The sequence below is a fragment of the Wyeomyia smithii genome, chromosome 2 (assembly GCF_029784165.1).
Source record: "Wyeomyia smithii strain HCP4-BCI-WySm-NY-G18 chromosome 2, ASM2978416v1, whole genome shotgun sequence".
Lineage (NCBI taxonomy): Eukaryota > Metazoa > Arthropoda > Insecta > Diptera > Culicidae > Wyeomyia > Wyeomyia smithii.
Window position 1 is genome coordinate 195,698,042 of NC_073695.1, and position 16,730 is coordinate 195,714,771.

Here is a 16,730-nt window from a genome sequence, read left to right on the forward strand (position 1 = left end):
AATGCTTTACACTTTACCGGTAGGTAAATTCTACGTGAAACTCACATGAAATGCATATGTCAATTGCATAAAATTCACAGGACAATTCATCTAACCAGGCCATGATGAACTCAAATGAAAATCACGTAGAGTTTACTTGAAAATGACAGTGTAAAATATTCACATAACTTTTCCGGTAACTATAACGTGAAAATTATTTTGAGTGTACATACGCTCGGTGTTTACTTATTAAGTTTTGGCTTTGTGCTCGTCATTGCTTCTTTCCCATGGGAAATAGAGCGTCGAATTTCAACTTTAAATGCTAAGGAAAATATAGTAGCGTTCCCATGAAATAAATAGAAATTGCTTAGTGCGTCACGCATGCCACTTCTTTTACAGAATGTCGCGATTTTTCTTTAAATCAAGGAATTAAGCTCGTGCATCAATTTCATGGAAAAGGGTACCTGAGCATGTCTATGGGAATTGAATGTTTCACAATTCTGGGAAGGCCTGTTCATCCCCTCCCTCTCACGAGCCGTGAGTCATCTAGAGGATTTCTAATTATATCGACGCTCGCAGTCTTGGTGGAGTTACTTGCAGGGTCTCGTCGTCGAATCAAAGCATCGAGACGGGTTGCGAGAGAAATTGTACGGGTGGGGCGTGTCTAGCCCACGAAGGTGCTCCTCAGCTGGTGGTGGAATCGTCTTGATGGTCCTACCTGTTTTTAAACGAGTGGATCAGCTCATCTTTTCGGCCGACCATTCTTATGTGTTTTTTCATTTCTCCATCCGTTGTTAGCTCCGCTGACTAGCGGACTTCAATCCAAAGTGTATTGGCTATATCTTCGTCTCTTTATACGAAAACTGAATTATTCTTCTTTACCAAGTGGCAGCAATCGTAGCGGTGTTTTGCTCGTTAGCTTTTCCGTGATACCGGTATACGTTTGGATGGGCATGTGCCCGTATCTGGCTTATTAGGCTTCGTCTCAATATTCGGTGTATATCTGGCCCAACCTTGGGCTGTGTTGATTCTAACTATGTCGTGGTTGACTTCTTTATGGCCACGATTCGCCTCCTCGATATTGGTCGTCCTTCTTGATGCTGATCATCCTTTTTGGTTTTCCATTGCTCTACACTGTCAATAGTATTGTAAACTGACTAGAAATCGATGAATAAGTTGTGCATGTACTTGGCGTTCGGCCGGAAAGCCGTCCTTCCTAGCGACTTCGTGGTTTCAGCTCTCTGCAGGCTTCCTTCACCTCGTCGTAGGTTGGTTTGCCGTTCTTTTTGAACATAGGGCATATTACTCCCTCCTTCCACTCCTCCGGTGTAGCTGTTCTATATTGCAGATCCCGACTATCAACTGGTTCAAACAAAAAAGCCATCCTATCCAAGCCCAGCTTAATCGACTCCGCTACGATGCCATTTTTTCCATCTGATTCCCTCACGTTCATCCGACAGGATTTTTCCGTCTTTATACCAACTCATTTCGGCTCACGGCACCAAACCTGGGCGTTGAGTTTCTTGTAGAATTTAGGCATTTCGTAAAAACAATACAGCTGCTCCATTTCCTAATATTCCAGATCTTCCAGGTGGCACTTTATGTCTCGGAAAAGTGCGGTATTTGTTTCTGTTTGTATCGCCCTATGTAATGGCTGCTTTGATAGTTATCCAGCTGTCCTCTAGAGGAGATTTGACGAGCTCTCCCTTCGCGAATAACACTGATTCAAGGCTTGGTGCGTACTCAGTGCGATTTCTGGAAGTTTTAGTCGCGTCAGATCATACTTTAGCAGGCTTAAAAATGTTAATCAATAAACGATTGTGATAAGAGCAGTTCCAAAACAAATGTTTTCGTCTTAATGTTTCTATGACGTGGGACTACGTCTTTGTTTACTATACTGAGACGCATTTTGTAAAACTGGGAATGAAACTGGCAAATGTTGCGTCAGATTTCAAAGGGTAATAACAGTATAACCACATGATGGATAACAATAACCAATATGTTGATGGATAGATAAAATGTAGAACAATTTTGTAATATGCTAGTTAACACTCTATTTTCATTGCTAAGCGGTAAAAAATAAATAAGTCTAGACTAATATGATGTCTCGAAGGTAAAAACTTTCCGAAAAGTTTGAAACAACCCCCATTCTTGAACAATTCCTAAACTTGCTGACAGATCGCAATAAAAATTGATGTCTTGAAAGAAAACATGCTGGTATAAGCAACAGTACCAGTGGAGCAGAGAGCCGCAGGTCTCTCGTCGTCTATGATTGCAGCGGTACTCTTTTATTCGTACATTTCAGCGGTACACTTCCATTCGTACTGCAGCGCGCGGTACTATTTGTATTGCAGTGGTACACTTCTATTCGTACATTTCTATTCATGTGCAGCCGAGTATGCAGCTGATGGTGATTGAAAGTTTATCTCATAAATATGATTACCATAGATTACTCAACAAGAATTGTACATTTTTATACGGTTATAAGTTATATTTATTATATTTTATATTCGATATTCACTAAATAATCGTGCCCGGATAGTATTGAAAGATTGAATTTTCCAATATACAAATTTATAGAAGAGTAAGAGCAGCTTGTCCATTAGATTTTTTGAATTTTTGGTCCATATGGATTTGGTTTGGTTACGAGAAATTCTTGTTGCTTCTTCAACAAGAACGATAAGCTTGGGCTTTGTCAAATACATGTTGTTTGCCCAAAAAAATCTACAGGCATAATATCGCCAAATATAATCGATATCTTTTCGAGTGTTGTTAAATATACTTCTAAAAATAGTCCCACGTCACCATTTCATACAACCCTAGGGCTGTATACCTTGTAGTATTTTCATTTTTTTATTTTAAATTTTTATTTGTGACGTTTTCGACATAGTAGTAGATAATAATTTCTTAAATATCTTTTTTTTTATAAAAAACTACAAAAGATTAGTTTAACATAGAACCGGCCCAATCTTGGAGAAATCAGGGGAAATAAGCTATTATTTTTCTAATTTTTTTTTTTTTTTTTCTTCACAGGATACAGTTTTTTATGGAAGGACAAAATTATTATTAAAATTAGAAACAAAAGTTTTTTTTTTTCAACATACAGGTTGGACTTGATTATCCGGAGACTCGATTATCCGGAAACTCGATTATCCGGAATTCGATTATCCGGAAGTGAATGTTTTTGGTGTCCGTTTTCAATTTTTATTCCGAAATTTTGTTTTAACATCCCTTCTGGCATATTTGCTACCATTTAAGTCACTTCCGGCATGTTTGAGACATGATCGAATTAAGTGAAAATAATCAATGTCCGATTTAATTTTTTTGCTTCTCAAGATTTTACCTTTTTTCACCGCAGAAATAACTTCTGGTTACGTCACTGTATCATACAAGAAAATTAAAGGAAAGAAATATTTATTTTATGTTCGTTAATCGCAAATTTCAGTATGTTTTGTGTGATTCGATCATCCGGAAAACTCGATTATCCGGAATGAAATTTTTTTTGATGTTCCGGATAATCGGGTCCGACCTGTATCATAACTTTTCTTCTTGATTTCTCCATGATCCAACGGGTTTCGTTATTCAGGTAACCTTTGGTGGTTTTTAAAAATAAATAGTTTTTTAAGAAATGAGCTTCTTTAGATAATTAATTTTTTAATTTTCTTTTTAAACTTTTAAACTTTAAACTTTTTTATCAAAAAAAAAATTTTTTTTCAGAGTGTATATTTTTTTTGGAAAAACAAAATTTTCACCCACGATTTTGCCTAAGTCATCATACCGATCAAACAAACCGCTTTGGCTCTAAAAATATTTGTAATCATCATTACCTTCGCAAAAAAGCAGTTTTCATTAGCTCCCCAAAAACTATGTGTTCCAAAAATTAAACCAATAGCACAAAATTGCATCTTTAGTCTATACAAACATCTATGCAAAGTTTCAGCTAAATCAAAAATGGTCGATAAAATTGGTTGCTCGTTTTTCACTATATAGTTGTTATACACGATAGGAACAATTGGGCCACCTTTGCTTTGTAGTTTCACACGAACGAACCCGTCGTTGCTCGGAATAAAAATTTCCAAAATTTAGAACCATTTCTTATATCTCAATGCTCGTCAGCCATCTTAGATTCCAAATTTATGTCTGAGGTTAATTTCCGGCCTCTAAGTATCATCCTGATACCAGAAATATCTATATTGAATATACCATGTTAGCCATGTTGAGATGTTTTCCAGAAACGACAACTCACCATTTTGAAACTGAAAATAGCTTCTGCAGCTAACTTCCGACCTGTTGGTGTCATCCTGACTCAGAAAATGTTTATATTTGGTGATTTTTTCCGATTTTAGGATGTGTTCTAGAACCCAGAAGTCGCCATTTTGAAATCGAAAAAAAGAGCATAACGGTCACCAAGATAAGCGAAAAATTCTGTTTATTCTTGTGAATTCTAACAATAATAAAAATCTAACGAAATCTATTGCATTCTTCCACTACAGACATGTATGAGGCATCCGGAGTGCGCTCACTCCAAGGAAAACCGTGACACCGTGTTCTGCCAAATGCGTCGAGCGATGGACTTAATTCACTACGTAGTCAAGGATGGCATCCTGGAGACGGCCAGCGAACGCAACGCTTTGCGACAGGTTTGTACATCGTCATCATAAAAACTCTACCATGTCCTGTATTATATATTCCCTACCCCTTCTTCATCAGGTGCCCGAATGGGACTCGGAACGTGCGACGGCCTTCACCTGTTTGCGTCACTTTTCCCGCCTGATCGAAATGTCCCGGCCAGACTACGATCGGCGCAGCGCGGGCAGCAAAACTAGCTCTTCCATGGCGTCGGCTGCGGGCCCGCCGAGTGCGGCTGGCCCTAAAGATTGTATTTCGCCAACTTCCCTGCGCGACAAGGAAACCGACATTGAGTACCGGCGGGAATTGACGCGACGTAACAGTGAACGCGAGCGGGACAGAAATTCCATTGGTCATTCCAGAGAGTATAGTACTAGGGAACGGGAGTTTCCCAAATATGACAATAAAGCAGATGTAGGTTTAACAAACTTCCTAGTATTAAAACCATTTAGAATAATTGATTTCCCGAAATACAGTTAGGAATCTCAATATTTTCCACCGACACCCGGGAGCAGCTGTTAGCCGCACTGGACAAGGTTTGCGAAAAGACTCAGGACTTTACCGATTCGGCGTACACCAGCCACGATCACCGAGAGAACATTCTGCTGCTGTGCGATCGGGCCAAGCTGGAACTGAACCAGCTGATGCGAATCGCCGTCAGCATGGAGCAGTATCCGAACTCCACCTTCGACATCGAAAGTATCATCGAAAGTGTGCTGAACGCGGCCCATGATCTAACGACGCAACTGACACTCACGGCCCAGGATCAGTCGGCGGAGCTGACACACATCATCAAGTCCGGCATCGACATTGCCAATTCGCTCAGGAACATTGCCTTAAATCAGGAAATCGACCGGTTGCAGGAATGTGCCGATCGGTTTCACGAGCATATTGATCACGTTCTGGAGGTGGGTTCACAGTGACTGAGTTTCAATATTATATTGAGGTGATTGTTTTTGTATATTCTGCAGGTGTGCAAACTTTTGCGGCAAATAGCGCTAACGGAAACACTGCAGGTGCAGGCCAAATTTACCGAAATCAACGTGCGCATCTATGGGCCGCAAGTTATTACGGCGGCGCGGGCTCTGATAACGCACCCGCAGAGTAAAATTGCCAAAGAGAATCTCGAAGTGTTCGTCGATATGTGGCAATGGCTATCCACGGACGTGACCGCCATCACCAAGGAGGTCATCGATCTAGCGCAAACATCGACAAAAGCCGACAAAACCACCGAATATCTAAGTCTTCCGAGACCAGGGGTGAGTTCGTGGGGCTTTCGGGACTTACTGACGACAACGTTCAAATATTTCTGTTTATTCTCAGAAACACGGTACCACATCGAAACCCCTAAAACCAACTCGGTTGGATTCGGAGGAACAGGAAAAAATTGCCAAAACCGGACTCGAGATGAAGATGGTCACGAACGAGATGGACGCCGAGACGGACAAGTGGAACGGGGCGTCAGAGGAGAATAACGATATCGTGAAGCGGTAGGACCTAGTATATTTAAGTGTTTTGGCGTCTTTAAGCGAATTGATTCAATGGAGGTACTTTAACGAATGGTTTCTCTCCCAATTCTAGGGCGAAAAACATGTCAGCAATGGCATTCTCGATGTACCAATTCACCAAGGGCGAAGGAACACTTCGCACCACGCAAGACTTATTCACCCAGGCAGAATACTTTGCCGAAGAGGCAAACCGGTTGTACAAGGTCGTCCGTCAGTTCTCCTATCAGGTGCCAGCCGGGGCACCGAAGAAAGAACTGCTGGACCACCTGGACAAGGTGCCAACGTACGTGCAGACGCTGCAGTTCCTAGTGAAAGACCCGGCCGTTGGCAAGGACGCAACCTTCGTCAAAGTCGACCACGTCATTCAGGAGACGAAGAATCTGATGAATGTGATATCGAAGGTGGTGTCAACGTCGTTCGACTGCGCCAACAAGGTAAGAAGTGCTGGTTTGAGTGAGCAGACAAAACAAAGCTATCATCATCATCATCATCATCATCCTAGGGATGACGATGACGATGCTAAAAGAATAGCTACCGTGCTCACCTTCAATCTCAATTTCATTTGCATTCTACAACTTTCGTTCATAATTTAATCGGGGTGCAAAATGGTACCATTTGCTTCCAAAGCCAAATGTAATATTTCGCACTGGTTGGATTATCTTTCTGCTCTGATTTATCTTTTATTTTCGTATTTATGTTTGAGATTTATTATAGCTAGTTTTCGCATGCTTGTTCCACGAGGGATGAAAAATTATCGGTGCCCGTAACACCTGCATCAAATGTGTCTCGAGCTTTATTCCATTCGAAAAAATCGATATCTGTTAAAGGCCAATCGGATTAAATTCATACCCCCATCCCAACGGTTGATTGCGGCAACACCCCCCCTCCCTTTCTGGTGAGATTTCTGTCACAAGCGAAATGCGAAAGTTATTACAAAGTGCCCGGGGTTCAAAGCGCACACATTCGCAATTCACAGCCTTCTTGCCGCACCGAATCTCCTGTTTAGGTTTTCCCAGCTAAATATTCAACAGACTTGTTTTCAAAAAGCTGAAAAGTCAGCCACTGAATTATTCATGATTGTGATGCTGTTTGAGCTGTCCCATCCAGTAACGGTGACATCGTTTTAAAACTCTCGTTTTACATTCATTGAATCCCATACCCTGCAACCAGAACGAACTGACACATTGCTGACTCTCTGTCGGAACAGATCTACGAACTGACCGGAATACCGTTCGACAACCGGCTGATAAACGTACCGACCTTGGCCCTCCCCAACGAACCGGTCTTGTGCAGAAAGTCCTCCAGCAGCAAGGTAACGCCCGCACCAGTACGGAAATCATCACTTGCACCTCTTGCACCCCGGCACCGAAGGCTGACCAAGTATCGCTAGAGTGAAAGACAGAACGGCAAAAGGCTCAAACCGAATTCACTTTCTCTATGTTCGTTTGAGTCCTGTGGAAAAAAAAATATTACCTTGCTATCAAACTGCCTTCCCACGCCCACAACTTTGTGTTTCTTGTTGTCGCTATCCAATCGAACCACGTCCCGAGTGTGGTTCCGTAGCGAAGTTCGGTTGTGTAGTCAGTCGTGCAATGTGCCACCGTTTGAGAATTCTTACCGGTCCAACCCTTCGCCTTATAATTACGCTGCTAGGTATTATCACAACATTACTGGCCATTCTGAAATTATTCTAAACTAGGTTTATTCAAAAAAAAAATATGCGATAGCTAATAAACGTTATTTTTGAAACAAACAAACGTTTTTCGTTGCCAGTCTGATGTTAAAATATTCGCACTCCTTCGCACTCTCGTTTAACTTAACACTGGAAAGTGTTCACCACTAAATTATACCTGGTTTCTACTAACCAAACAATTCGAACCGAGCTGAAGTCCAATTTGCGCACAACCCCCAGATAATTTTCCACTTTTATCGTTTGTTCATTTATCATCACCATAATATGACAATCGTACATCGAGGGTTCTGGAGGGACACAGGGCATTTTGTTGAACATAAGCTTTCTCGCGGCGATAAACCATGTGCTAATGAAACAAAAACCACTGAGGTGTTAAGAAATGGAGACGCAGTTGCTGGAGGTTGGAGAATTTACTTTTGATATGCTTGCTTAATATGTTGTAGTCATGAGAGCTTATACACAAGCATTCTTGTGTAAATTTTGAAAATATCAGGAAGGTAATTAATAATGTTAAAATATAAGTATCCGAAAACCAGTGGTATGCTGATGGTATAATATTTGCTATTTGCTTCTTGAGAAAAAAATCATCATACATGATCTGAGAGAAGTAATATTGAATATACTTAAAAACGCTATATAAAAACCCGCAATTCTCTGTGAAAACTGTGAAAACTACAATTAAAAAAAATTTTTTCAAGAATCTTTCAAGCAAAGTTTCGATATGGTATGTTTTTGGACGATTAGATTTTAAAAAATCACCTACCCTAACTATTGCGAAAAAATTATTTAACCTTTTTATAACATCAACCTCTAAAATATAACGACTATAAAGTCTCTATGAGAAACACTGGTGATTCAGGGTAGAGCTACTTTGGATGGACCACCCTAACGAAAAACTGTTTCTTGTCACTTGATATAAATTGAAATTTACAATTTTCTCGTGATTTCGTAAATTTTCTGGATAAAATGAATTTCGATGGAAGTTTTTTGGAAAATCCTCGAGTTTATCATAAATTGAGTTGCTCTGACTAATAGACGTGGTCCTATCGTATTTAATTCAAATTACTCAATAACATTTCATCCGTGTGATAGATCACGGTATTTTAAAATACATATAGTAGGGTAAATTAACCTATAGTGGACCCCTTTACTTTATTAACCTATAGTGGACCACCTGTCAGAATAATTAAATTTCTCTTTACATAAATCGAAATTTATAAATGTTTGTGATGCAGACAGGCTGGACAAAATGTTTTTCGATGGAAGTTTGTTGAAAATCCCTCGAGTTCTCGCATAAATTGAGTTAATCTGGCGGGTGGTCCACTATAGGAAAACGGTCCACTATAGGTTAATTAACCCTATTTCCACGTCAAATAGGAAGATACCTAGGGTTAATTAAACTATAGTGGACCATTTCTCTTTATTATCCTGTAGTGGACCACCAGACCAGACCAGACTGGATAAGATATTTCCCGATGGCAGTTTTCTGAAAAATGTTCGAGTTTTCGCATAAATTAAGTTAATCTGGCGAGTGGTCCAACATAGGATAGGGGTCCACTATAGGTTTATATAACCTAGTTGAAGTCTTCGAGTCACGAGAAACATTTGTAAATTTCAATTTATATCAAGAGAGTTAGGGGCCATCCACATACCACGTTGACAGGGGGGGTGTAATGTCCACGGTCCCTACAAAAAAAAAAGAATTTATATGGGCATTTGTCCAGGGGGAGAGGGGAGTTTCAAAATCGTTGAAAATCTGTCCACGTGGTATGTGGATGGCCCCTCAACAGTTTTTCGTTAGTGTGGACCACTGAAGAAAGATAAAAAAAATTCCATCGGGAAACATCTTATGGGTTAATTTACACTATGTCAACATTTTTGCAAAAAAAAAGTTAAATCCCACAACACTCGAGAGTTATTCAGGGTAAATTAACCTACAGTGGGCCCTTTTCTATAGTGGGCCATCCACCAGATGAACTCAATTTATACGAAAACTTGAATGATTTCCAGAAAACTCTCATCAGGAAACATCTCATCCAGCCAATCTGCATGAGACAGAAACAATTCAAAGTTCAGGTTTATGTTGGGAGAAATTGAATTAATTATTAGAATGGCACACTATAGAAAAGGGGTCCACTATATATTCATTTGCCCTATTGTAACTAACAAAAGTTAAGTACAAAAAACTAACTTTTAAGTAACTTTTATAGAAAATACTCTGTAACTCTGTACCCAATGAAGATAGGAATTTTATTTGTTCAGCAATGTTTCATATTTTTGCTTGTTCTAAAACTTCGCCAAATAAACCGTTCCTCTATCTCTTAACACGAATAAGTTAGTTTTTTTGATATATGAAAACCTACTGTAACATATGATCCCATACTCTAATATGGCTGGATTGGGACAAATTGAACCTACAGGAGTTTAAAGTACTTCATCTTAACTTCAAGGAAATGTATTGACATCATGATTCCACTTGCCCCTTTTTAACCTACACGTTCTTGAAATTATCGAAAAACGATATAACTTTGTAAGGAAAAGTCTTGGAGATATATGGTCTTTGGCAAAAATGTGTGTTTTGTATGCCCTACCAATTCCTCCGAACAACACTTTCGTGTAGAGTGCAACTAGCAAATGTTAAGTACAAAAAACTAGCTTTTAAGAAAATTCCATGTAATTTACTTTATAACTTTGTATCAAAAAAAGATTTGTTCCATAAAGTTTCATATTTTTGCACCTTCTACAACTTTTCTGAATAAACTATTCTTCTATCTCTCAACACAAAAAAGTTATTTTTTTTTATTTTTAGTATAGTAAACCTTTCATATATTTGGACATTTTGCGGATCATTCATACAAACAATTGTTCCGAAGACACTATTAAGCTAGGATGAAGCTGAAAGGCACAATCGAATTAGGTTTCACTTTTTGCCTTATTGGAGCACTGTGCTACGGTGTACTGCAGTGTATTCTCACTAGAGTGATTCGTTACTCTTGTTTCGCTCAACTGTGGTGTAAGCAGCAAATGTATTGATTTTTCTGCGAGTGGCAGAAACGCAGCCCAAAGCATGAACAAAAAGTGTGGTGCAAAAAATTGCTACACGTAGCCCTTATTCTGGGAAAATAGTGGGCGATTAATATTCACTACGTTCTTTCTTGATATTGAGGAGAATACCAAGCCACGCTACAACATTGTAGGACCATCTTTATTTCTATCTATAAGAATAAAAAGTTACATATCTGATTTCATCGAAAGTTTGAGTCACCCTAAGATTGAAACAAATAATAATAAACGCATATGTAATACCTTTGTAGAATAAAGTGCTTCTCCAGAACATTACTACCAAACTCTAGATCCAAATTTCACTCTGTATTTAGTTTCTGAAGCATTGTGTGATGATGTAGAGCAACTCCTTGGTTGATTTTGACACTTGTCGTTTTGTTGACCCGTACGGTTGTGTATAAACTTCGTAGTATATTTCCTAGCGCGGATCTTTCGACAGTTCGACCATATTGTCCCCTTAATGCTAGAACTAGATAACTCGAAAATTGACGTTTCGAGATAAACGAGTTTGAAAATTTGACCTATTCTTGTGATGACGGTTCAAATGCAATTATTCAAGGTTCAGATGTCATGAAACGCATCCATATCGTTTCAAGCCCGTTATAGCAACGGAAAAATCAACAAAAAGCCGAGTTATTTAGTTTTATTACAAAATACACTTGTTTTTTCGTTGAGATATCTAGTTTTTTTATTGATGAATAACACTTTTTCTTGTAATCGTGTTTCAACGAGTTTTGGATATGTTATAGAGCTCGACGCGATAAATATGATGGCATACTTAACTCAAAATCGACAAATTTCGAGTTATCTAGTTCTAGCATTAAGGGGACGATATGAACCTTGTCGGAACTCAGTCAAATTTTACGGGTATGTAGGCTTTACTGAGCTTAACCATTTTGCATACCTACTCAATTTTTCAGAAGTTTATCTTGATCAACATTTGAAAAAAAAAATCTGATGATTTTGATTATTTTTGACGTTGAAAAACGTCTTTCTTCAGTACAGTGGCATTCCAAAATATCGAGAATAGAGTGAAACGACAAAATGATACCTTTCGCTTATTAATTTGTTATCGCTGAACGGATTTTAGTCATTGATATCTCGTTGGATAGTAAACAAATTACTCTTTATGAAACCATTTTTACTAACATTTTTTCATAGTAAAGTGGTTAAAATTCATAGCAAACTTGAGAGCAATTCAACCAATCGCGTACCCGCAATGTTGCAATCCAAGCACTTCCCCAGCACAGCCGACACTAAAGCATACAAACGATTTGACTTTGTAAGCAATTTGTAGTTGCTGTTGTTGCTTTGTTCGCTCGAGTTCACAAGGACACGCCCACTGTGATTAGTCACATAACATGCAACATTTTAGTCTTAATTGATCATCCGATCATTATAGTAAAAGGATGATTTACTGGAAACTGAATCGACCAGTAACAAGCAGACTTACTAGTGTCACAGCGCAGCAGACGATGGTTTCATGTTTGCATGATTTTTGCTGCACCACACGCATCGACCGGCAAAGCGGACTGTTCTTTCTATAGTAGCAGAAAGCGGGTGGTGGCAAATATTAGTCGCTTATTAAAGCGCACGCCATCGAATTGAATTTATTTCTTGGATTTTTTTCTGGAGCAACAGAATGTGGGTGGTGGCAAAATTCTTCTGGGCGTGAACAAAAACGATATCTAACTTGTTCAAATCAATAATAAAAACTTGAAGAAACTTGATTTTTCAATTTTTATTGAATTCAAGTAAGTTTTCGAGTTGTTATTGTAATTTGAAATTTAAATAATTTTTATATGTTTAAAAATATAGTATCGAATTTGATGGAATTTTCACAGCAAATGCATCGTAAGCTGCAGTTTATAATTATTGTTGGAGAAATTTTATGTTAATAGTAACTATTTTCAACAATATGTTGAAAAATTGTGTTCTGGGGCACTAAAAAATCTGAAAAGAATCACAAGTATTTTTGACAAAATTTCAAAACTTTCCTGAAAGTTTCGAGTTGGTGTTATCTTTTGTTCAAATAATATGGGGTTTTAAGGTTGGTGCCGCAACTCATTTGCCAGTGAGAAACGCCTCTAAACCTGAAATCTGTTCTTTAGTTCTCATACCAAAAATATCAATACCTCATACCAATTTGATGTTACACGCAGTTGAATCAGCATCGCTTTAAACAGCGCAGATTTCGGTTTGGTCTTAACAATCTCAAGAAAAATATCGAATGTATGGCTTGTAAGTACACCGACTTCGTATAGACGTATTAATCAAAAAGGGACTAACTGTGTTTAATGATTATTTGCTGATTTGCACAAAAGTAATTCCGCAATTTTGAACAATCACATATTTTTTTCCAAAAGTTTCCGATCATTTTACAATTCGAGATAAAATACACAATATTTATATATCTTCCCATCATCAAGATATTTATATTGTTTTACCAAATGACAATCCAAAATCAACGTTGTTATTTGCGTGTTAAATGAAATAGATTTTAAACGCCGTAGCATCCACCTGATCATTAGCCTGTTGATCAGCAACCAAGCGTCTCCATTATATCAACCAAGTGCATGGAAAGCGCTCAACAAAATATGTCAATGTCTCTCTTTGACTCTCTCTAAACTACAACATAATTTTGATTAGTCCAATACCAGCCTCTAACCGCATAAATCGTTCTTGATTCCGTGAATGATAATCCAACTTGTTCTCTATCCACTTCATTTCCTGCCTGTAATCACCGTAATATACATTCGTAATCAAAATCGACAACCCCCGGCACCTGTCTAATGTTGACCCGGATGCACAAACACACATCGATTGGCCCGAACCCGCGGTTACTGAACCGTGCCAAAATCTCGCCGTACGTAATATATCCGCCCACCGTCCGTTCGAAATCTGTTTATTATAACAACAAACGAAAACCGCAACCTGTAACAACACGGATGACAATTTCATCACCCACCCCTCTCCGGTTTTTCCGCACCCTTAACGCTCCACAGAATGGCCTGTCGATGCCTCAACAAGTAGCATACAAATTCAAATAGTTACGCAATAAATCAATACCGACCCGAACCCGAACCGTGCTCGCGAGGAAATCCGCAAACAAGATGGCGATAGCGGCACGTGAATGCTAAAAAAAGAAAAGTGACTTGGCACTTACATTACTTACTAACTGCTAGAAAAAAATTTCACAATTCAATTCAATTCTAACAAGGGAGTGAGAAAAACAAGGCGAGAAAGGACAAAAAAAAATCCAGCGAAGCCCGTCGCAGAAGTTCAATGTTAGCCCACCAGCCAGGAAGGGACTAGGGAGGAGAATGGGTTGACGTACGGTGGGTCATTGCTGCATTTTCAACCGTATCTGGTAGCGGTTGTAGGCGGTATTCGATTACCCGGAAGCGCGTGCAAGAAAATGTTACGCTACTGACTGCTGCACCATGACCAATCGCGCACTCCAGCCGCGGCCAGGATCCTCCAGCGAGGTGTAACCGTGAAACAAATAACACGTAAGCACACACCGGTTGCAAATGCAATGGTGCAAAGTGGTGTTAAACAAGCATGAATTCCAGAGCGTGTTTTTGCACGATACAACTGACTATCTGAAAAGGTGGCAGTGTTGCTTGCGAGGGCACACTTTTGTTTTGGAAATTGTTAATTGATTACATGTCCGCGATTTCCTCCAGTAGCATAAACTCTTACTAATATTTATTGATTGTCCCCATATGTTTACTTCCAACCATGGCAACACTGCTACCTACGAAAAGACCATAGAACGCGTTGCTCACCTGCAAAACAAAGCCATAAATAACAGCGAAAATAACATAAAAAGGCACTAACAAATGTTGCTTGCCTCAGGGGAATTTAAAGAACAAGTTCACGGAAGAATGACGATGGCTTCTCGTGCATACGGCGCACGAAACACATTCCGGCAGCATGTTGTGTGTACCATTAACGAAACTAAAAATGAACGAGTTGAGTTAAGTTTCGCCCGAGTAAAAGTGTCAGCAATGTAGCAAAAAATCAGATAAATCCACCGGTTGATGGGTGTTGCTTCGCTTGACTAACTTTCGCAATCAAGTGGCGCGAAGTTTATCAGTCTCTGCCCGGGTGCATGTGTAGAGACACTTACACGCCGAAAGTTGTGCAAGATGTTGTCGTGTTCTCGTGAAGCTGGAACAGATTGTGTATGGTGGGACACTAACACAACTTTTATCTAGCATTTAATAAAGTGTAGTTTTGAACAGCTCATGTTTTTGAAAAAGCCTCTTCGATTTATCTGAGTCGTGGGTGCAAAAATAGTGAGTATTACGATGTTGGCAGCGTTTTTCTCAAAATCATGTTTTTTCAACTGGTGGTAATTTTTCTGAGCATCTACTGAACCGATTTGGATGAAATTTTTGTCTAACATGTAAAAATTGATTATCTAACTTGCTACATAGCTGTTTTTCATTATCCACATTTTTCAATGTTTTATGATTTTTTTAATAGCAACTTTTCATGAAAAAAATTTACTTTTTACTAAAGTGGCCGCCCTTTTGGCATTTTTTTGGAATTTTTAAAAACGGCTATGTAACAGGTTAGATAATTAATTTTTACATAAAAAAAAAACTTCAGCCAAATCGGTTCAGTAGATGCTGAGAAAAACTTACCACCGGTTAGGTACTGATTTAGAGAGAGCATCCACGTTACCAGCTGTAAACAGCGTAACACTCACTATATTTGCATTCACGACATGTAACATACATCTTCAAATATACCTTGATCAATAACCAAAATACCCGAACACTTTGCTTTACTTTAGATATATGAAAAAATATCACGAAAATTTATTATTTTTCGACCTTATGAAAATTTATGGGAAACGTCGACACATATTAGCATGAATTAGTGATAAAAAATATTAAATTTCATGATACAAAATATTAAGTAGGAACTTCGCAAAGTCATTGAAAATTAACTGGTAGAATATTCTTATAAACACTGGGGTCGTAAAGGTGATCAAGAAACACTAAAACGTATAACAGCGTAAAGATCCAGGAAATTAAAAAAATCGTCAGGCTACGGTAAACTGTGTTAACATTTTGAAAATTACAATATCAGACACCTAAGATGAATGTATAGGAAGCTAAAAGCATATGCTGGACTGAGGGTAAAAGTTCATCCAGTGCCAAATTTCAAAACAAATAAGAAAAACAGAGAAAATTAAAAAAAAATTATGATGATTTTTTCTGCCTGCGTTTCGACCTCAATAATTTAGAATGCTGCATCAACTGGAATAAAAAGCACATTTCCACCAAATATTCAAATTTATGAAAGCGTAAAAAGGCAGAAGCCGAAACATAAAACCATGGTGCCGAACTGCGTTTACATAGAATCGAAACTATTCAAACAAAAAACAGAACGTAATGAACACAAGGAAAGGAACCGTGCTTTGAAAAAGAAGCGAAACTTTCATCGGGGTATCAAATGTCAACAACAATTCAAATAAATTTTCCAAAACTTAAAATAACGAAAGTTACCAGTCTGGTTTGTCATCGCTTATTGATCGGCTCTATGTTCGAAGACCACAAACGCTCACCGATCGGCCTCCTTCCACATCCACGATTCATGTCCGTGGAGCGCCAACGGGTGGATCAGCGTCCTAAAGAGCACACATTTTGTGTGGCTTCATAGGCTGCGTGACCCAGGCTGTCTACGCAATTCGTAATAAGCCCAGGCTGTCTACGCAATTCGTAATAAGCCCTGTTCGCTGCCGCAATTCGTCGTTTCGCTTCGCGGCTCACATCATTGTTATACGTCACTAGAGTACCAAGGTACACAGTTCATCAATCAATTTGAAGGTATCTCCATCC

General features: G+C 38.8%; 1 protein-coding gene across 10 annotated transcripts in view; it reads left to right on the top strand.

The window, feature by feature from the left end:
- Nucleotides 1-16,730, top strand: part of LOC129722753 (alpha-catulin) — a 380,319-nt gene that overhangs the window by 328,218 nt on the left and 35,371 nt on the right. For 8 of the 10 annotated variants that reach the window (XR_008727634.1, XM_055676457.1, XM_055676462.1 and 5 more), the window contains 7 exons: nucleotides 4,473-4,619; nucleotides 4,690-5,022; nucleotides 5,085-5,516; nucleotides 5,580-5,867; nucleotides 5,932-6,098; nucleotides 6,190-6,550; nucleotides 7,324-7,428. Coding sequence is in view for 9 of the 10 variants with exons in the window: in XM_055676457.1 (XP_055532432.1) it covers nucleotides 4,473-4,619; nucleotides 4,690-5,022; nucleotides 5,085-5,516; nucleotides 5,580-5,867; nucleotides 5,932-6,098; nucleotides 6,190-6,550; nucleotides 7,324-7,428 (1,833 nt within the window). In the remaining variant the exon portion in view is untranslated. The remainder of the gene's footprint in view (nucleotides 1-4,472; nucleotides 4,620-4,689; nucleotides 5,023-5,084; nucleotides 5,517-5,579; nucleotides 5,868-5,931; nucleotides 6,099-6,189; nucleotides 6,551-7,323; nucleotides 7,429-16,730) is intronic. The other 2 variants (XM_055676458.1, XM_055676459.1) reach the window with 1 other exon arrangement.